General features: G+C 32.1%; 6 protein-coding genes and 1 long non-coding RNA gene across 8 annotated transcripts; 2 read left to right on the top strand and 5 right to left on the bottom strand.

Moving 5' to 3' along the window:
* The first annotated feature begins 748 nt into the window (after positions 1-748).
* LOC148178565 (uncharacterized) lies at positions 749-1,709 on the top strand. Its single transcript, XM_088030064.1, has 2 exons — positions 749-838; positions 1,170-1,709. The coding sequence occupies exons 1-2, from the start codon at positions 779-781 to the stop codon at positions 1,620-1,622; spliced, it is 513 nt and encodes a 170-aa protein (XP_087886190.1). The 5' UTR covers positions 749-778; the 3' UTR covers positions 1,623-1,709.
* LOC148178564 (ryncolin-1-like) lies at positions 1,623-2,501 on the top strand (the record flags this gene model as incomplete). The annotated part of the gene is made up of 3 exons (XM_088030065.1): positions 1,623-1,953; positions 2,002-2,235; positions 2,289-2,501. Coding segments are annotated over 3 exons (729 nt in total), but the record flags the coding sequence as incomplete, so codon positions are not given.
* Positions 2,502-4,129: 1,628 nt separating this feature from the next.
* LOC148178563 (microfibril-associated glycoprotein 4-like) lies at positions 4,130-5,635 on the bottom strand. Its single transcript, XM_088030703.1, has 5 exons — positions 5,463-5,635; positions 4,995-5,415; positions 4,538-4,774; positions 4,376-4,492; positions 4,130-4,322 (listed from the first exon to the last, which is right to left on the bottom strand). The coding sequence occupies exons 1-5, from the start codon at positions 5,538-5,540 to the stop codon at positions 4,234-4,236; spliced, it is 942 nt and encodes a 313-aa protein (XP_087886829.1). The 5' UTR covers positions 5,541-5,635; the 3' UTR covers positions 4,130-4,233.
* Positions 5,636-5,911: 276 nt separating this feature from the next.
* Positions 5,912-7,396, bottom strand: LOC148178562 (angiopoietin-related protein 1-like). The gene is made up of 3 exons (XM_088030705.1): positions 7,292-7,396; positions 6,595-7,240; positions 5,912-6,549 (listed from the first exon to the last, which is right to left on the bottom strand). Exons 1-3 carry the CDS (start codon positions 7,352-7,354, stop codon positions 6,374-6,376), a joined length of 885 nt encoding a protein of 294 aa, XP_087886831.1. The 5' UTR covers positions 7,355-7,396; the 3' UTR covers positions 5,912-6,373.
* Positions 7,397-7,502: 106 nt separating this feature from the next.
* LOC148178561 (angiopoietin-related protein 1-like) lies at positions 7,503-8,489 on the bottom strand. The gene is made up of 4 exons (XM_088029434.1): positions 8,423-8,489; positions 8,011-8,265; positions 7,730-7,963; positions 7,503-7,672 (listed from the first exon to the last, which is right to left on the bottom strand). Exons 1-4 carry the CDS (start codon positions 8,487-8,489, stop codon positions 7,503-7,505), a joined length of 726 nt encoding a protein of 241 aa, XP_087885560.1.
* A 1,496-nt stretch (positions 8,490-9,985) lies between these two features.
* Positions 9,986-12,515, bottom strand: LOC148178560 (microfibril-associated glycoprotein 4-like). Of its 2 annotated transcripts, none has more exons than XM_088050808.1 (5): positions 12,257-12,515; positions 10,980-11,320; positions 10,619-10,932; positions 10,337-10,570; positions 9,986-10,286 (listed from the first exon to the last, which is right to left on the bottom strand). In XM_088050808.1, the coding sequence occupies exons 1-5, from the start codon at positions 12,356-12,358 to the stop codon at positions 10,075-10,077; spliced, it is 1,203 nt and encodes a 400-aa protein (XP_087906934.1). In that variant the 5' UTR covers positions 12,359-12,515; the 3' UTR covers positions 9,986-10,074. The 2 variants fall into 2 exon arrangements, with proteins under 2 accessions (XP_087906934.1, XP_087906935.1); XM_088050809.1 differs by having other exon boundaries at positions 12,348-12,515.
* Positions 12,516-14,337: 1,822 nt separating this feature from the next.
* LOC148178559 (uncharacterized) lies at positions 14,338-14,869 on the bottom strand. Its single transcript, XR_015769690.1, has 3 exons — positions 14,769-14,869; positions 14,628-14,714; positions 14,338-14,572 (listed from the first exon to the last, which is right to left on the bottom strand). It is a non-coding gene; the product is annotated as an uncharacterized LOC148178559 (long non-coding RNA).
* Between the last annotated feature and the right edge of the window lie 4,911 nt (positions 14,870-19,780).

Raw genomic sequence — 19,780 nt, 5'->3', positions numbered from 1 at the left:
TTGTTAAATTCTGACTTGGTATTCTACTTTGATCTCTTTGCATTTTTGTTTGTTCTGTCAACTATAAATTTTTTAATCACCATTATGTAGTGTGTGGGTAATAAAGTAGAGTATTTATTGTATATTTTAGATTTATTTGCGTCTGTGGGAATTCCAATCGTGAGAAATTATGTTCGATAAAAATAAAGGTCAATATGCAAAACTTTCCAAACTAATAATTTTATCACGTAACATGTGTACACTGCCTCCAAAATTATCGCATCGCCCAAAATTTTGTAGTTATTATTTCACTAGATTTAACAAAATATACATTCTAAAAACGCTAAAAAAGCTAGAAATCTACAGGATGATATCTGAATTTGGAAAATTATTATGTAACCATTCTGCTTTCAAAAATTTCTATTGGTTTTTATTCATTTCAATGCAGCAATTGGAAATTTAAACATGAAACAATGTTTCTAAAAAAAAATGTCAGTAAATAAGCTCTATTTGAATGTATCTATATACTATTTCGGTTAAAGAAATCTGAAAAACTAAAAGTTTACAATAAGTTTGTTGCGTTAGTAAATATGTAGTTTTAGTACGCAATTTTATTAATAAATTAATGTTATTTTTTATTGTTGGTTTTTCTGCTACAACAAAAATAAACTTTCTTATCTTTGTGACCTTCTGTATGTATATGTATGTAATTTAACTACTGCTTGAAATGTAGATATCTTAATATAAATAAATGACCGCAATACAACTGTGAACAGTTGTGATCTTGTTCACTAATAAAATGATTACAAAATTTTTAGTTTTATTTACCATAACTTGGGTTCATACTAATGGAGACGAAGTAAGTTGTTTGCGTTTTTCAATTTCGTTTTTATTTATTATTATCTTATTGCTAAAATTTGGCCAAAATATGCTTCTTTATACAGCCGGAACAGATCACACCCTTTCATTGGGGAATTTTTTAAAATTATAATTCTGTAAAAAGCATCTCTGCGTGTCATTTGTTGTTGCTAAACAAATCAAATTACCGTCATGCTTAAATATGCAATGGAAAAACTAATAACTTGATTGAACGTTAACGTGCCACTGAAGTGGAAAGGCAAGACGAATGGGAACAAATTTTGTCCAAACTATAAATTTATTATTCCTACAATTTTCTTACATTTTCGTAGTTTTCAGTAATTTCAAGTAGTCAAAAACCATTTACGGAACTCGACGAGCTTCAAAATCGTATAATTAAATTGGAAAAAGAAATAAGCTGGGACAATAGAATTAATGAATTAAACCGGCGTTTACAAAACATTGAAGCTCAGATTGCGAAATTAATAAATAAACAGGAAAGCAACTTAAACTCAGACATAAACATTAAGAAACTGTTTGAAAAATTCAAGAAAATAGACGACCAAAATTCGCTAATTATAAATCAAATGGAAAATGAAAAAAGCAGTAGAAAAGCACAATTGGAAACTTTTGAAAATCAATGCAACCAACTTTTGAAGAAATCTTCTATATCTGAATTACACATTGCACAACTTCTTGAAAGAATGATGAAATTGGAGGAACAAAATAAAATCATTATAAATAAAATAGAAAATCAAATGAACAATGACAATAAAACACTATAAACTTTAGAAAATCAAGACAAACAACTCTTAGAACTTTTGCAAAAATCGTCTAAAACTTCTGGTTATAGTACAGCTCCGCCTAGAAATTGTCTTGAAGTTAAAAACCGTAGTTACACAACTTCTGATATTTATTTGGTGCAGCCTGATTTTTCCCCTCAGAGTTTCTTAGTTTGGTGTAATATGGACAGTATGGAAGGAGGTTGGACTTACATTCTTAACAGAGTTGATGATTCTCAAGACTTTGCTTTGAATTGGACCGATTATAAAAACGGATTTGGCGACCTTAAAAGAAACTTTTGGTTAGGTTTAGATAAAATCCATTATCTAACAGGTAACATGTAGACAAGAAAAATTTCAGAGAAATTTAAAATATTTTTAGGTTTCGGCGTAAACGAACTACTGGTTGAACTGGTTGATTGGGACGGTACAAAAACTTACGCTCATTACGATACATTCAGTGTTGGCAACGAAAATGAAGGATACCTGCTAAAAGATGTTTCAGGATATAGTGGAACTGCGGGGGACGGTTTTTCACAACATGAAGGAATGAAATTTAGCACGAAAGATAAAAATCAAGACAGGAATAACGACACTAGTTGTTCACAATATTTTGGTTAATATTATGAAGAAGTTTAATACAAATGATGATAAAAATCAATATTTTAGATGGAGCCGGTTGGTGGTTTAAGAGTTGCTATTATTCACTTCTTACAGGAAAGTATCTAAATGAAAAGACTTTGGATAGAAAACAAGGACTAATACACTGGAATACGCCTCATTATTATAACCGCAAGTTTGCAAGAATGATGGTTAGACCTAAATTAGAGTAGAAAGCTGTTTTGTTTTGAAATTTGATTGTTATATAAAAATTTTGTTATTAAAATATGTTTTAAGAAGCTACAATTTTCGAAATATATTTGGATACCTATTTGAAGAGATTTTTTGTACAAACGCAATTTACCTCACAGATTTTAGACTTATACAGCAACACCGTCTTTTTCCCGCCTTCACTAACCACAGCCACCAGTTGCTCTCCACGTGACAAATACCCCGTAACCCCCCATAATCCTCTAAATCCATCAAATACGTAAACATACCCTTGTTTAGTACGCTAATGATTTTCAATCAAAAGAAAGTCCGTCAGTGGCGTCCCTAACGTGCCTGGAATCGATACAGCGATTCCGGGTCTCATTAACCGGAGTTAACGACCGTTACGTTGTTGTTACCGGAATAGAATGACGGACTATAAACCGTAGAAATGTCATTTCCTACAGAAATTTCACGTAGAACCTGTTAAGAGCTTAATGATGCGATGTGATTGATCGGAGAGGAAATGAAAGGAGGATGAAAATTAATAAGAAAAGATGGACAACTATGTGCTAATTGAACAAATATTTTCCTTCTGATTGACAACAAAATCATAAATTTACATCTTTCGGATTTCAAATTTGAATACAAAAACGCTTTTATAGCGCCTAAACTGTAAAGCTCGATTTAACTGTACAGGAAATGTTTTCTTGAAAGCTCCGGTTTCATTTTAACAATCCTGCATGTAATTTCCGGTTCGCAGGTGTCAACGTCGTGTATATTAGTGTCGAATGTAGGCCAATTAAATGCGCGTAATCCTCTAGGAAACTCTAAAGTAGGGACCGGTAGTTAAGTTTCCTCTATAAAGCTGCGGCATTTGGTTTGGCACCCTTGAGAGTGTTCAACTTCGTGAGATAGGTGCTAAAAACAATGTTAGAATGTAATGTTATGAGTTACCTGAAACTTGTTTCTAAACCAGAGGTTGTTACAAATTTATAGATGCTTGAGTTTAGTCTTGGTCGTAAAATTCACGATTCAACTTTTTTTTGTAAAAAACTAACAATGGTAAAAAATAAGATAATTTTTTCAGGCGTAGGCACCAATTGCAGCAGATGGTGAATGCGCTGACATAATTTTTTGTTAACTTATAGTAATAACCTTAGCATTGCTTATTATTTTATTAATGATAATACTAGTCAACTTTTCGAAAAAAATCGTGCTGGAAAAGTGGAAACTCATTTCCAAAGTGTGTTCTGCTGATTTCGAATCTAAAGTCTGATTTTTGGGTTATATTGTGGGTACTAAAATGGGTTTTCTTCACTTGTGACGTTATGGAATGTCTTGACTGTGTTTTAGAAATTTTTTCTCAAATATCGCGAAAAAAACTAATTCTCCCGGCAACTTCTAAAAACGGGCTTTGGATTCTGAATTAGGAGGCAACTCTATTCTAGAAATAACTTTTACTGCTCCAGTACAAATTTCGTCCAAAATTTGTTCACTAGTGTAAACATTGACGTGGAAATCAAAGATTACCAGGTGCAGAAAATGTTTTTGTTAAAGCAATTTACCAATTCAAGTTTTTTAACTTTTAAACTTCTGATTATTATGATAAACTATTGTTATTTTGTTGAAAGTCAAAACAGAGCTCGTTTGTTATAACCTTGGTAAAACAACTGATCCAAATCAAAAATAACACAATATCAAATTAATTAATTATAATTAAATAAAATGCTTGGTGAAGCAATTAGACTAATTAACAAATTTAACTTACTAAGTACTTAGATTAACACTTATTTTAATTTATCTAATTTGCTTCTTCATGTGGTAGTTTAATTGGTTTTCTGTTATCTCTTGGTCGAACCATCATTCTCACCTCTTTCAGACTGTATTGCTCTGTAATTTTTTATTTGTTACAATTGTAACGACCAGTAAAAATTATAACATACTTCCCCGAAATTTGGGCCAGTGAATTCCTTGGTAATATAAAGGAGATGTTAGGTTTCCCCTTAAGTAATTCCCCGTAAGTTTGCAGTAAAAGCAGTTGTCGTACCACCAGCCACCAACTGTGAAAAACTTTTAGTGGTAAAATTGATGAAAGAATCACTTACATCTGTAGCTCGCACAGTTCCCCGATTCGTTGTTGTCGTTGTCTCTGTCTTTGGTACTGAATTTTTTACCAACGTGAGCAGAAAAAGAGTCACCTGCATCGCCAGAGTACTGTGCGACAAGCTTTAATACGTAACTTTCTTGTTCACTTCCAATACTGAAGGAATTGTAATGAGCATAAACCTTTTTCATCTCCCAGTCAACGAGTTCTATCAAAAGCTCGCTGACTTGGCTACTTGCTGAAAACATTGAACAGTAATTTAAATCTATTTCTTATTTTTTTGTTGAACGTTGTAATTGTTACAATGATCAATTAAGTGGTTGTTTATTTTAAGCTGTTGTGATGCAACTACCAGATTAAAATCCGGCTCAGACTGGACCATAAAATGATGCACTTTACATGAGTGACGTTAATGTTGGTGATAACTATTTACAGATAGTTTATTCTTAGAATCTTACCAACAACTTTTCTCACATTTTCGAGGCCTAACCAAAATTCGCCAGCCAGGTGCCCAAATCCATCCCTGTATTGCGTCCACCCCAAATTGAAATCTTGGGAGCCATTGTAACGATTTATTATTAACGTCCAACCCCCTTCCATGGTTGTCATGTCACATAAAACCAAAAACGACCCTGATGTTGGGTCAGGTTGTACCCTGTACACATCCGAAACGTTGCCTCCTCTTTCTTGGACTTCTTTACAATCTCTTGGAAATTTCCACCCAGGGGTGCGTCCCGTTGGGAAGCTAGTTACGATAAGTTTGAGATCGTCTAAACTTTTCTGGATTTTGACATTTTGTAGTTCTAGATCTTTAATTTTGAGTTCAAGCTCCGTGAGCTTAAGACGGAGTTCGATTTTGTTTGTACCGTTGGAATGATTCTGTAGATGAAAGTAATGTGGCTAAGACAGTAATATTTCGTACTTACATCAAATTTGCTGGCTTTTTCTACATGGACGGAATTTATGAAAAACAGTGAGAACAGAAATGCGTGTTTTAGAGACATTTTCTTGCGACTGGACGAATTCAATTAAGCCGAGGAATTCTCTCTGACCTTTTGATTAGAAACAAGTAAACAGATAGGATTTGATGTCACAGTCTTTTTATATGGGAAGATATAACGTAAATGACCAAAGGTTCGTTAAATAAACATTGTTATCTTTTTATTTCCTGTCAATGTCTGGAAACAAAGCGCTCGTCATGCAATCGGGCGTGTGAGCGTAAAAGACAAAAACAAACCTGTTGCGAAAAGGTTCTGAACTTTCTTGGCATCATACTCTTTCATAATAATTAAAATAAATTGATTGTGTTGCTTTAAGTAATTAAAAAAATCATACTGGAGATGAAGGGTATGAATTTTGAATTTCATAGTCTATAATGACTACGAACTATTCTATATTTTATGTATAAGTAAATACAAATACATTAACGTTCAAAACTTTGCAGGCCCCCCCCCTATTTTTGTATCTTATACATGTGCATTTTACAAATCGCAGAAGAGTTAGTTTTGGCCGTTCAAGAAGAATGGGAAAATATACTACAAGAATTAATTAACGATTACGATTATTAATCTTTTAATTTTCATTGTTTTAAAAGAAATATTGTTTCCGTTGGAATGTAAATTTTCTTGATTTTTTTAATTTGTGTTATAAGTTTGAAAACTGAAGAAGTCCAATAAATTTCTGTTGAAGAATTTTGCTCAAATTAAATGCTGTTTAAATACAATTACCATAATCTAAAAATTAGTTAAAAATAAATAAAATAGTTACCCTAAAATTAAGTTACATTATTAAAACTTAAGGTGTCAATAAAGTCAACATTTTTAGTAATTTAGTTATTTCAAACATTTTGGTCTCGCGGTCGCACCATCATTCTCGCGACCTTCAGACTATACCCACTCCCACGAAATTTTTCCCAAAACATTACACTATACTCGTTCACACTTCTCGCTTCTCCTTTTAGATATTTCCCAGTTAAATGACATTCAACACAGTTTTTGTACCACCATCCACCACCTACAAAATTTCATGAAATTCTGTTTCGCCTTCAAATTTTCTCACCTCTATAACTTGCACAATTTCCACTGTATTTATCCTGATCTCTATCATTAGTGCTAAATTTCATTCCAGCATGGTCCTCTAAAGAATCACCAGCAGTACCATGGTACCCTCCTAATAATTTCATACGATAACCTTCTTTTTCACTTCCAACTGCAAACAAATCGTAACGAGCATAGACTTGTTTTCCGTCCCAATCTTCTAACTCTACCAACAACTCGTTTACTTGGAAATCAGTTAGTTGGTGAAGGTGCTCAAGACCTAGCCAAAACTCCCCCGCGAGATTACCAAATCCGTTTTTGTATTCGTTCCATTTTTGATAGAAGTCTTGTTTGCCGTTAAAGCGGTTGAGGACATATGTCCAACCACCACCTTCTGATTCCATATTGCAAAAAACCAAAAATGATTCCAATGAAAACTGTGGCTGGATAGTGTATATTCCAGAAATGGTAAAACCAGCTTGTTGAACTTCTTTGCAGTTGCGAGGAAGTGGTTTAGAAACTTGCGCATTTTTTAGAGTTTTTCGGATGTTGAGGAGTTCTTCATTTGTGGTGTTAAGGTTGTCAACAACATTGTTTAAGGTGTCTTCAATTTGATCTATTCGAGATTTTATGGTCTTTAAATCCTCGTTTTGTTCTTGTTCGGTGGACTAAAAATAAAGAAGAACTAAAAAAGATAAGATCAACTATGACTACCTTACTTTTTCGACACTCCAGGTCACGCAATTGAAAAATATTAATAAGAGAAACAGTGTGATAGACATTGCTCTACAAATTATATTAACCCGAAGATGATGGGTAGCTATATTTATGGTTTATCAGTGTGAAAGGACAAAAGGTTAAAATGAATAATTTTATCTGTTTATTAATATCATATCATTAAATTAATCTTTATATGATTTTTTCCTGCATTTAATGCTTTCGGGGTCTAACCATCATAGTCATACTTTTCAAACTATAACTCGGCCCTCTGAATGTCTTCCAATACATAATATCATATCTTGAACTTGTATGTCTTGGAGGTATACGATAATTAGCCATCGGATTAGCGTTGCTTCCAGCATCGTACCACCAAGCTCCATCTGAAAAACAGAACAAATATTGTACTTTCAGCAAAAATAAAAAAATTATAATTTTACGTTCGGCTATGGCAACATTTGATCCTTCTCGTAAATCATTATCTCTATCCTTGGTAGTAAACTGTCGTCCAGCATAAGAACTTATGGAGTCTCCAGCAGTACCTCTATAATTTCCAATAGACTTCAGAAGATATTGGCTACTTTCATCTCCTACTATGAATTGATCGTAAGAAGCATAGACTGCCACGTCATTCCAATCGGTCATTTTGATATAAAGTTCGTTAATTTCAGATTCTACAGAATTAAATTTTGTAAAAGTTTTTGTTATAATTTCCTTTTACCAGTGATGTAATGAAGATAATCTAAACCCAACCAATGTGTTCCATTTATGTTTCCAAAACCACTCTTATAGTACTTCCATGGCAAGTACCAATCGTGCTCTTCAAACCTAATGAAAAAGTAAGTCCATCCTCCACCTTCTGTCTCCATGTCACAGAAAACTGCAAATGGTTCTGGTGCAATTTTTGGTTTAATGATATAAACTCTAGATTGATGATTTCCTCTGTCTTTAACATCCTGGCAACTTTCCGGATAAGCTACAGTTAATCGCTGATTCAATGCGTCTAACCGTGACTTAACTGCGTTTAACTCAAAGTTAATGTCTTTTCTACTTGATTTTTTGTATTGTTCGGCAGTTGAAACGACATCAAACTAAACGTATTAATTTTATTTAGGATTAGAATAGAAGGATACTTATACTGCGACTGTCACTGCCAACGAGTAAGATTGTAAATATCAAAACAGTCACAAGAGTGCCCATAGTTAACTTTAAATTAGAAGTTGTTCAGTTCAACATAGACTGAAAGTTTTGAAATCTGCAGAATATATACATGTATGAAATTTACATTGAAAGTGAATTAAAACTCATAAATAATATTTTTTTTTAATAAATTATAAATTAATTAAATTTATTTATCTAATAATAAAATGCACTAATTAAGTGTCTTTACATTTGACACAGACAAAGTATCCTATTGTTTTTTAGATATAAATTAATGTCATGTAACATTTCCACGACAACAAGTCAAGCTTGGCTTTTGAATGCAAAGTTTGCCACTTCCATCAATTTTTTTAATAGAAGTATTATTTAAGTCCAATCAGCATTACCGTTGAATAAAATATTGTATTTTACTCGAGTATAATAATAACCATTATACTCTTGTATGTATGTACAGGGTCCGGCAACACTTATGGTCACCCCCAAAATGGTCTTTAATTTCACAGACAAAAATTTGCAATTTTGCATATGCTTATGGTCAAGCGCCACAATCTGAAGCAAAAATTTATTTTTTATCATGTTTCGTTTGGCGTCGCGACGCTTAAGAAGTGTAATTTTTAGCGATTTTTGAGTTTTTGAGCAAATACGCGCGAATTCTAATTTTTTCAACATAAATAAATATAATAAAAGTATCTCAGTTTTAATTTTTTGAATCTCATGCAAATTGTGTGTAAAAATGCTGTTTCATCAAGTTATACAGTCGGTTTAAGTTGCAAGTGTCCACTTTGAGAATTTTTTTTTATTTATAGTTGCAATCTTGATGAACTAATTTTCGAAAATTTAAGATAACATGGTTGGCACCATGGTCTCCCCTAGAATTTGACATTTGTCAATTTTGACATAAAAATTGCTGGGCATCAAAGTTACGAAAGATGGATTGGGGCAAGTTCGAACGTAATTTAGACTAGTTGAGAATGGTGCACCCATTTATATAAATTCAATTTAAGACGAATGAATCAAGGAAGGTAACGTTTCGAACTAGCTTGCTAGGCGGGGCAAGATCAAATTGACGAAACAATGTTCTTACCTACATAAATTATTATGATTTTATGATTTCTTATTTTCTCTACGTACTTTCGAATCATAGTTTATAAAATAAATTAAAAGATTTTATTATTGCAAAATCGGTGCAAATTTGAAGTTAGTCCGAATTAAGACAGAACACTGCTATCTAAGGCAACAGAAAAAACAACAAAATATTAATAATTCTGACGCAAAGAACTTTCCAGTAGAATAGCAGTTAAGAGGGTAACTTGCTAAAGACAATTTCAAACGTGCACACCCCGCTACAACTCTGTTGCTGTCTGCATGTGGCTGCAACTAATTCTCATTCGATCTTACCCCACGTTCGGACTTAGGTACTCCAACTCCCCTTACATAAATGTACTTTCCTTCCTAATGTTTCAAACATATTTGATTGTTTAGGAATTATTTCAGTTACACACTGAAAGTTCAAATAAAAGATTAAAGTAGCCATCAACTTTTCATAAATAAATTTTTATTCGTAACATACGTAGAACACATTCAGAGTTTGGCAGTTTCAAAGTTTTAAATTTCAATTTCAACATTAATTTGCCGACATATTTTGGTTGGCATACAGTGTTGGACTCGGATTACCTCTTGGTCGGACCATCATTCGAGCTCTTACAAGACTATATAGAGCCCCATGGAAATGTTTCCAATACATGCCTTTATAGATAAGATCATCAGAAACATTTCCATTCAAATATAATCCATTCAGGTTGGTGTTTTCACAAGCTTTATACCACCACGCCCCAGCTAAAAATTAAATCGGCATATTTTTGTTTTGGTAAATACCAAAAACTTACTATGTGCTTGTGCACAATTTCCTTCCAACCATTCATCTTGATCCATATCCTTGGTACTGAATTTCGCTCCTCCATGGTAAATAAACGAATCGCCCGCATCTCCTTGGTAGCCACCCAACACTTTTAAAGCATACCCCTCCTCTTCATTTCCGACACTAAACGCCCCATAATAAGCATGCACCCCATTTCCTTCTAAATCCACCAATTCCACCAATAATTCGTTGACCTCGTTACCTGAAAAAATTACATAAAATCGTGTAAATTTTCATGAACGTATTTCACCCGTCAATTGATGCAGATATTCGAGTCCGACCCAGAACTCTCCCCCGAGGTTGCCAAATCCCAGCTTATAACTGCGCCAGTTTAAATAAAAATCCTGCCCTCCTTCAAATCGGTTATGAATGAAAGTCCAACCACCCCCACTCGTCTCCATGTCGCAAAGAACCATAAAAGCTCGAGGAGAAAATTCAGGCTGAATACGGTAAATCCCAGAAACGTTGTTACCACGATCCTGCACTTCCTTGCAGTTATGCGGGGGATTCCGAGATTTCGAAGCTTGGGAAGAAGGTGCAAAACCGTCGCTCGAGAAAAGCGTTCTGCAAAGCAATGAAAGTAAAAATAGCACAAAATTTCATTGTTTCACTTTGTTGTTTCTACAATGGAAGTCACGTTCTGTTTCAGATTACCGATGTCGGCTCCCAGGATACGAAGTGTTGCCAACACCAATCGCAACCCTTTGGCCAAGTTGTCGATCTTTAAATCCAGTTTGTCCGGACTTCCGGAATTCCGAACTCCGGCTTCTGTGAAGTGTCCTAACTCGTCATTGAGTTGTTCGAGAGCTGTTTGAGCATCAGTGTTGTGCCATTCTATGACTTGGAGGCGATGGTTGGTTTCACGTAGTTCTGCGTTTAACATTTCTGACCTTTCAGAGATTTTTTTTTCAAGCTTTGAAAATTTGGACTCAAGTTGAGTGAAGTCGCACAACTAAAAAGAAAGATATTGTTTACCAAAACTTTTTTATACAGCTAAAGTCTACAAAGCTTGAAATGTTTTAAGCTTTTATCATTATTCCTTGCAACGAAGATCCTTGAAGCTACTATCCGCAGGACTATAATCTACAAACTCTTTAAGTCTACTTGAATAATATACATTTCACGAGAGATCTTCTTGTTTGTTTGAAACATGATGAGCATGTGGTTCGTGTATTTTTTACTGAAATAAGTTTTTGCATAAAAACCATGATTTTCTCTAAAAAAATTATTTATAAAAGTAATAATAAACACATACTTTATCGTGATTAAATGTAAACATACGTGTCTCGTCCAGCCTTGACTTACATTAGCGAAACTAAGTCAAGTTAAATATAGCCGATGGCATAATAATAGACGACTCATTTTCACGTAATTCCTTCATGTAAATAAGTGTCCTAAGTAAATTCAGCATAATTCATGAAATTTTCGCTGTAAAAAATGTTCCCAACACAAATATTTCCATTCTGTATAATTTTCCCAACTCTGCTTTTGCATTAAAAATAAATGTTATTAACAAAACAAACACAATTACATGATTCGAGAATTATAAACAGAAGCCGAAAGTAGACACAGTTCTCCAATACTAAAACTCAACGTTAATATTTGATGGATTAACATAAATTTTCTACGCTTTTCCTGACTTATCATGGCCGAGAGGAAACAGTGCATAAATCATCCCTCTTATCACGAAAGTTATTTTTATCACCTATAATTACATCATCGGTGACGGCAAAAATAGAAGTATTGTGAGCGCACCATGAATAATCGAATTCTCATGGATGGCCTTCGATTAGATTTTAACTTATCCGCGGTTGAATCAATAATGTACCTAGTTTAAGCCGAATTGTTTTATAAAATGGTTTGTTTGATCTGTTTTTAATTGGCTTACCGTTCCGTTTCCACGAGTGTCATGTCTCACCCTCAACCCTCTTTGGATGGCTGAGATTTCAGCCACAAAGACAATCAGAACTGAAACCAACCTCTTGTACATTCTGCCACTTGCGAAGCGCTCTCACTACTAACTACTTAGCATTTCTGGGCTTGGTGTTCGTTTAAAAAGCGCGATCTCATTGAGTAAAAAAATCAGTAGGTAACAACATCATTTTCAGACGTTTCAGGTCTCATAACTAGAGTTATATTACTTACAACGACAAGTTTTAGAGTTTTTAGTTGGAAAACTTCCAAGAGTTCAGGTGATGCTTAAAAGATTTGTGTATTCAGAGCTTAAGTTGAAGGTTTGTAGGTTTTGAATGTTTAAATTTGAGGTAACACGCATAAAAGCTTTAGTTGAATAAACAGGAAAATTCTAAATAAATCGTGCTCCATATTTACAGAAGTTTTGTAGTCTGGAGGAAAATAATTAAAATAATAATAAAAACACAAAATTACGAGCGATTTTATTGGTTTGTAACGGCTTAGACAAAATAAATCAATCTTAATAAGGTCGAATTTGACAAGACCGAGATCAATCCATTAAAACTTATGATTCAAATTCCAGCTGTCACAGTGCATTAAAAATCGTCCATTTATAATCCGCTCAGCACAATAAACCAACAAATTCAAATCGTTAATTACAACTTCGTTAGTCGCATCTAAAAATTTATTCAGCAACTGCTGCAAATCCAGTAACATTGCATAAATCCTGCATCTGCTTTATGCCACTCCGTTATAAGTCCAAATGCTTGATATTCCGCTTCGGTATTTAAAGTGAAAGAGCTTTGCAAGGTTGAATTTCATCCGAGATAAAAGACTTTTATAGAACTTGTGTTGATTCAACTCTGAATGTTTCGTTTTTATTGCTTTGTCTTGCGTATTTCTCGTTTAAAAACGCTGGGATCGTGTAATTTTAACATTCGAGGCATTGGTTTGAAGTTTCCAACTTGAGAGAATTTTAAAAGGAGAAACAATTTGTGTGGCAGAGAATTTGTTTGTTTGAGATTTAGGACTTGTGGGGATATTGGTTGTAGCACGAAAAATTCCGAATTAATTGAATATAATGTCATGTAAATTATAAGTTATAAGTTAAATCGAAGAAAGTAGCAGTGGGAAATTCGAATGGTTTTGACTCAATTAAATGAACTAAAGATTTCTTTGATGTGCTAGTAATGCTAATAATATTGAGGAACAAAAACAAACGATTCAAAAATTTTATATCAGCCAAAATCAGTTTTAATTTTGTTCATTAAGGATTTGTAATTCATTAGGAACAATAGAAACAAAAATTAAAATGATAAGGCATACAATATTTATTCTGTAAGTATGCCAAATTAAGCTTTCTTATTTAAATAAATTAATAATCTTATGAAAATGTTTATATTCATTTTGTAGCGTTTATCATTTTCTATATAAATGTGTGGAAATCAGTTTATTACGAATTAAATTAAATTCATCACAAAACAGATTCACTCTTGTCATTAAACTGACAGGGGATTTTCGATTTCAAATAACTTGAAATTGCTAAATAACTTGAAATTGACCCCTTATAGACTTTGTAGCTTGTGTCAATTGTGACAGTATCAATTTTTTAATTTTAAACTAAGCAAACAGGAACTCAAGTTTGTTAACTTTCAAAATCAGTGGTGCACAAGTACATTTATTAAAATTTTTGTGTAATTTTATATCTAAACCAAAAAGACTTTTACTAAAACTTTTGGCTCTTAATAGGCTCAACTTGCAATAAGAACTTACCACTCTTTTTGTGCATGCATTTTAAAAACACTGTATATTTGAACTAAGAAAGAAGACTGTTTGAATTTTTTCTTTACTTTTTATCTGATTTATATAAATTAAGTTAAAAGAATACTATAATGTATAACTAACAATTATTGCAGGAAGCTTTTATTTCAAAAAAAAGTAGTAATATTCATATTTACGTCTGTGCTGTTATTTAGGAGAAATTAAAAAAAAAATAGAAAGTGGTTGCATAATGTAAAGAAATTATTACACAACATTGAAATGAAAATCAATATGTATATGATTAGCCATTTAATTCATTTAATTTGTTAAAAGCTGATACATTGAAACTCCAATAAATTGAAACTTGCAAAAAATCAACTTTTATGTAAATAGAACAATAATTGCTGTTAGTCTTCTGGTTGGTTCTTAATTGTTTCATAGTCAAGCCAAGTACAATTTGGTGTTGTTCCATCAATTGTTCCGTCACATCCCCATACTGGCCTATCGCTGGTTAAATTTTTACCGTCATCTAACAAATTAAAAGTTAACAAAACATTACAAGGCCTTGCTTACCATATCATTACCATTGCTCATAATGTTAATATCAAGATTAATATTAACTCCTCCTTCATCTTTGGCAATTTGGATAACTTTTCCAAACACAAAGGGAGCTAGAATTGGAGAGTATAATACTTAAATGTATATTACAATATTTCCTCACTTACCACAAAGTGCAGCAAACAATATAAAGATCTTGAACATTCTGTCGTATAAATTGCTACTACAATTTGTTGTCGAGAACTTAACGCTTTTATACTTTTAGACTCTATTGTCTAGCATGCGAATCCCACTTGTTTAAAGATAAGAAAATCTTTTTTATTTTTATTACTATCGAAAGTGTTTGTTAGAAAATCTTATTTTACAAAATTTGGTCATTTTGATCTATGTAGGTGAAATAATCTGAAACGTGTGTAAAAAGCAATCTCTTTTTTTTACTTAAAAAATACGGTATACAGCTGACAAGTTGTCATATTCATAGATTTTGATGATGATTAAACTCGCTAATTACAAATTCGTTAGTTGCTGCTAAAAATGTATTCAACGACAGCTGAAAATCTATTAACATTGGATAAATCCTGCATCTGCTTTATGTCACTCCGTTAGGTATAAGTCCAAATGCTTGAAATTCTGCTTGAGTATTTACAGTGAAAGAGCTTTGCAAAGTTGAATTTCATGCGAGATAAAAGACTTTTATAGAACTTGTGTTGAATCAACTTTGAATGTTTCGTTTTTATTGCTTTGTCTTGCGTGTTTCTCGTTTAGAAACGTTGGGATCGTATACATTTTAAATATTTGAATCATTGGTTTTAAGTATTTAACTTTATTGTTAGATAACAGAATTTTAGAGGAAGAAAGAATGTGTGTGCTAGAAAATTTGCTTAAGAATTAGAACTTGTGGAGATATTGGTTGTGGCAGCAAAAATTCGGAATTGTAATTGAATATACAGTCATACAAATTATCGACGAAAGTAGCAGAGAAAAATTTAAATTGCCTTGACATAATAAAGTGAAGCCTTTTTTGCAATGCTGATAATGTTAACAATATTGAGAAACTAAAAAAACAAATTCAACTGGTATTTTTATCCGGAATTCTAAAATTTTAATCTCGTCGAAAAGAATTATAAGTTAATTAAGAATGTAATAACAATAACCAAATAAAATTCAAATGAGAATGCATACAATATTTTTTTATAAACTTAAGAAACAGATTTTAGGAATTACTTAATATGTACTTTTTAAATGAAAAACTATAAAATTGGGGAAATCAGTTTATCACAAAATAAATCAAATTTATCACAGAACAGATTTGCTATTCTTAATAAACTGACAGGGGATATTCGATATCAAAGATTTTTTTGAAGTTTTATTTTATTGTAGGTAATCTCGAAAATTTTTATCTAGTATCAACAATAGGTAAATTTGTACCTGGGAGCAAAAAACACCTGATTTAATACTTCTTTAATATTGAAAGAGTGGATCTCAAAATTTTTTCTTATATCCCGAGAATGAATTATAATTTTCTGGTGCGAGGGTCCAATGTGACACAAAAATCCATTGAGCATAATTTTATCACGCCAGGATTTTTCACAGGATTTTTTTGTTTATGCGTAGGAAAGCATTCCTTTGTGGGTAATATGATTCGCAAGATGCGATATTTTTTAAATTTAAAATTTGAATTTTGAGCTAAAATCTGTAAAAACTTCAAATTTCAATTTAAAAATTTCAAAGAATTTCAATTTTTAATCGGTACAAAAAATAAATTTAACAACAATTTTTATAGAATAACGACCAAAAACCAATAGATTTCCATCAATTTCCACGCTGATTTTGATCTACCAGACTAATATGTTATTTCAAACTAACACAGTCAAGAAACTACGCAGTTTTAAAAAGTCTCGCTTAGCCTCAGAATATTAACTATCCAAAAACCACAAAATCTCAATTTCTAAAATTGTTTCAAACGTACAGAGTTCGCCAACGCTAATCTCCCGCGTCATAAAAACTATAATTTCAAAGATCTAAAAATTAATTTCTGCGGATGAAATATAGTTACTAATTCTCCACAGATATTTAAAGAAAAAAATAATTTATTACTTAAATTAGAGCGCCGCAACGCAAAAAGTACGTTACTTATTATACAATCTTCTGCAAAAATAAACCTTTACCTCGTATTATTGACTACAACGAAATGTGTACGGCAAAATTGTCTAGCGTAATTTCCACTTTAAATCATAGGCGCACTTCTTATTGTCATTAATTATAGTAGTTAGTTAAAATCGGCTAGACATTGAACTGTAGACGAAAAATCAAGAGTCATTGCAAAATTTGAAGAAAACCGGTCGCTAAAAGCAGTGGCTGGTGTTTAGTAAGAGTTGCATAGCTAATATAAAATATTTAGAAAAAAAAAAAAACGCCACTGCTGAAAGTCTCATTTATATTATGGAAATTAAAAGAAAAATCTATGACAACGAAAAAATCGTTCACATTTCGGTGTCGTTAATAGTATCCTATATTTTGCTTAACACAATGGGATTATCCAATTTTATATGTGTCGCTCAGATTTTGTTCTCAAGTACGATTTAAGCCACAATAAATCAAGAGATCAATCATAAAACATATTAAGTCAATATGTATTTTTTTAAATAATCAGATATAAAATCTTGAATATCAGTTTATCACGAAAAAAATCATATTCATCATTGACCAGATTTTCTATTGTTAATGCAATGACAGGAGATAACAATAAATAATATAATATGGTCAAATTAAAAATTAAAATATTGTCATCCAACAACCCAGTAATTTCAATTAATACTATTCGATATCAGAGATATTGAAGAAAAACAAAAATAAGGAAGAAACAGCTGTAAAGAAAGAAATAATTACTTACAAGAAAAATGTCAATTGTGACATAACATTTTCTTAAAACAAAAAATTGGTTTGTCTACAAAATTTATATGCCTCTTTATTTTATGACCATTTTACCCACGTAAAAGCTTTTGAAATTGACTATCCACTTTTTTGTTCATGCTCGAATACTATTAAACTTCGACGATTTTTGTATTTGAATTCGCTATTTGTATTTCTATCAGAATCTGTTCTTGTCACGAGATCTGAGATTTGTTTATTCGAATGGTCAGTAGTGATATGTTGAGTGCTCAAATATTCGCATCGATGTAAATAACTATTTCTCGAAATTTTTCTTTAATTTTTATTTAATTTGTGTATGTACAACCAGGAACAAAAAATTGTAGATGTCAATGTCACTTAATTGTCGCATCATGTACAACTTGGTAGACATCACATGTTTTACAGTTAATGATATTCTGTATTAAAAAAAAGAGCAAGTGCTTTAAACCAGGTTTCTTAAACTTTTAAAAGTACCATTTCTTGGCTTTGTAGAAAACTTTTCAATGTTGCAACATTGTAAAGCTTTTAGTATCAGTTGCTTAGTTCAGCGACTGCCGAATGTAAAATTTTATTAGAAAGAGTTGTGCAGCATTGCCAAGTTTTTCTTTTGAAAAATATTCATATTGTAAAATTATTATACAAAGGAACAGGTTTAGATTAATTTTGCTTTGAATTCTGAGAGTTTATCTGAAATGGACATGGTACTTATTTGTTAGAATGACAGGTGTAAAGTCTTGTCATAATGGCTTACAAAAAGCAGTTACAGCAACCTGTTTCTGACATAGACAGGGCTGCATGATAAAGATGCAACTGATGACCAAAATGTAGTATTCAGGTCTATGGAATGAATTTTTGATTTAATTTTAAATCTGACAGATGTCATAGTGACATGTCGACAAGACAGCAATAATGGTGTCTTCATTTTAGTTTTGGAAGTGTTTAGAAGAACATGTTGTCTTAGTTTTTTAAATCGTGAGGGTAAATTCGTGCTATCATTCTTTATCATCTGATCCAGCAGAAAAAAAAAAATGGATGCAAGGGTGTTGAATACTCTTGCCACAATGTCAGTTCGTATCGTGATCTCTCCTACAACCAGCTCCTCAAACACCTTATAACCTTGGATACAAGTCAAAATTTATAGGATTTGATAAGTCGGGTATCACATTGGCGCTTATTGGCAAATCAAGGTTGGATTGGATAAATACTGTTGATTTCGTGTGAAGACTATTTTTGTGGAATGATTGTAGTGCATCCTCGGGTGTAAATAAAAACAAGTAGTGTTTTTATAACTTCATAACATGTTTCTGAAACTATTCAGAAGCATATTTTCTATTTTTTTTCTGTACAAAATTTTTGGCAAAAATTAAAATAGTTTTACAGGTCTGTGTTGTGTTGTTTGGGAGAAGAAAAATAGTTAATGGTTACACAACGTAATGAAATTATCACACATGCAACCTTAAAATAAAAATAAATACATATATGGTTAGTCGTTTAATTTAACTAATTTGTTAAAATCTAATACATTGAAACCCGTAAAATCACCTTATACAAAGAACAATAATTGCTGTTAGTTTTCCAGTTGGTTATAATTAGTAGAGTTTGTGTCAGGCCAACTAGTTGTATCAGTACCTCTGCTAGTGCAGTTTTTAGTCGGTTTAGCATCACCCAAAACGTTAATATTTATATCAATGTTAACTCCATCATCGCCATCCGCAACTTGGACAACTTTTCCAACCACAAAGGGCGCTACAATAAGAAAGTACATATAATACCTAAATATACTGTAAAACTTGCTCACTTACCACAAAGCGCAACAAATATGAAAATGCTTTTGAACATTGTGTCAACCAGTAAGTTACTACAAACTGTTTGCGAGAACTTAATGCTTTTATACTTTTATATTCGATTACATTGTCAAGCTTGTTTATAGATAAGGATTTTTTTCTATTCTTATTACTAACGAAATTGTTTGTATCTTAATCCTATTTTTCAAAATTTGGCCATCTTTATCTATGTTGATCAAATTACTTATACCTATGTATGTATATTTATTTGAATACCATATAGCTGAAAAATTGACATATTTCTAAACTATGATAATGATTTAAATCGTTAATTACAACTTCGTTAGTCGTTTCTAAAAATATATTCAACGACTGCTGCAAATCCTGGAAGATTGCATCTAATTAATGCCACTTTATTGTAAGTCCAAATGTTTGATATTCCGCTTCAGAATATAAAAGACTTTTATAAAACTATAGGGTCG

The sequence above is a fragment of the Gnatocerus cornutus genome, chromosome 2 (assembly GCF_029298725.1).
Source record: "Gnatocerus cornutus isolate USDA-ARS CGAHR chromosome 2, icGnaCorn1.1, whole genome shotgun sequence".
Classification (NCBI taxonomy): Eukaryota; Metazoa; Arthropoda; class Insecta; order Coleoptera; family Tenebrionidae; genus Gnatocerus; species Gnatocerus cornutus.
Note: the sequence above shows the minus strand (reverse complement) of the source record. Positions and strands in the feature narration are given on the sequence as shown.

Coding starts and splice junctions, on each gene's coding strand:
- LOC148178565 (XM_088030064.1), top strand. CDS start 779: ATGATTACAAAATTTTTAGTTTTATTTACCATAACTTGGGTTCATACT. Junction 839..1,169: donor TTCATACTAATGGAGACGAA/GTAAGTTGTTTG, acceptor ACATTTTCGTAG/TTTTCAGTAATTTCAAGTAG.
- LOC148178563 (XM_088030703.1), bottom strand. CDS start 5,540: ATGTCTCTAAAACACGCATTTCTGTTCTCACTGTTTTTCATAAATTCC. Junction 4,493..4,537: donor GAACTGTGCGAGCTACAGAT/GTAAGTGATTCT, acceptor AGTTTTTCACAG/TTGGTGGCTGGTGGTACGAC. Junction 4,323..4,375: donor CTGGCCCAAATTTCGGGGAA/GTATGTTATAAT, acceptor AAAAAATTACAG/AGCAATACAGTCTGAAAGAG.
- LOC148178562 (XM_088030705.1), bottom strand. CDS start 7,354: ATGTCTATCACACTGTTTCTCTTATTAATATTTTTCAATTGCGTGACC. Junction 7,241..7,291: donor TGACCTGGAGTGTCGAAAAA/GTAAGGTAGTCA, acceptor CTTTATTTTTAG/TCCACCGAACAAGAACAAAA. Junction 6,550..6,594: donor AAATTGTGCAAGTTATAGAG/GTGAGAAAATTT, acceptor GAAATTTTGTAG/GTGGTGGATGGTGGTACAAA.
- LOC148178561 (XM_088029434.1), bottom strand. CDS start 8,489: ATGGGCACTCTTGTGACTGTTTTGATATTTACAATCTTACTCGTTGGC. Junction 7,964..8,010: donor TTATCTTCATTACATCACTG/GTAAAAGGAAAT, acceptor TTAATTCTGTAG/AATCTGAAATTAACGAACTT. Junction 7,673..7,729: donor AAATGTTGCCATAGCCGAAC/GTAAAATTATAA, acceptor TCTGTTTTTCAG/ATGGAGCTTGGTGGTACGAT.
- LOC148178560 (XM_088050808.1), bottom strand. CDS start 12,358: ATGTACAAGAGGTTGGTTTCAGTTCTGATTGTCTTTGTGGCTGAAATC. Junction 10,933..10,979: donor TCCATTGTAGAAACAACAAA/GTGAAACAATGA, acceptor ATTGCTTTGCAG/AACGCTTTTCTCGAGCGACG. Junction 10,287..10,336: donor AAATTGTGCACAAGCACATA/GTAAGTTTTTGG, acceptor TTTAATTTTTAG/CTGGGGCGTGGTGGTATAAA.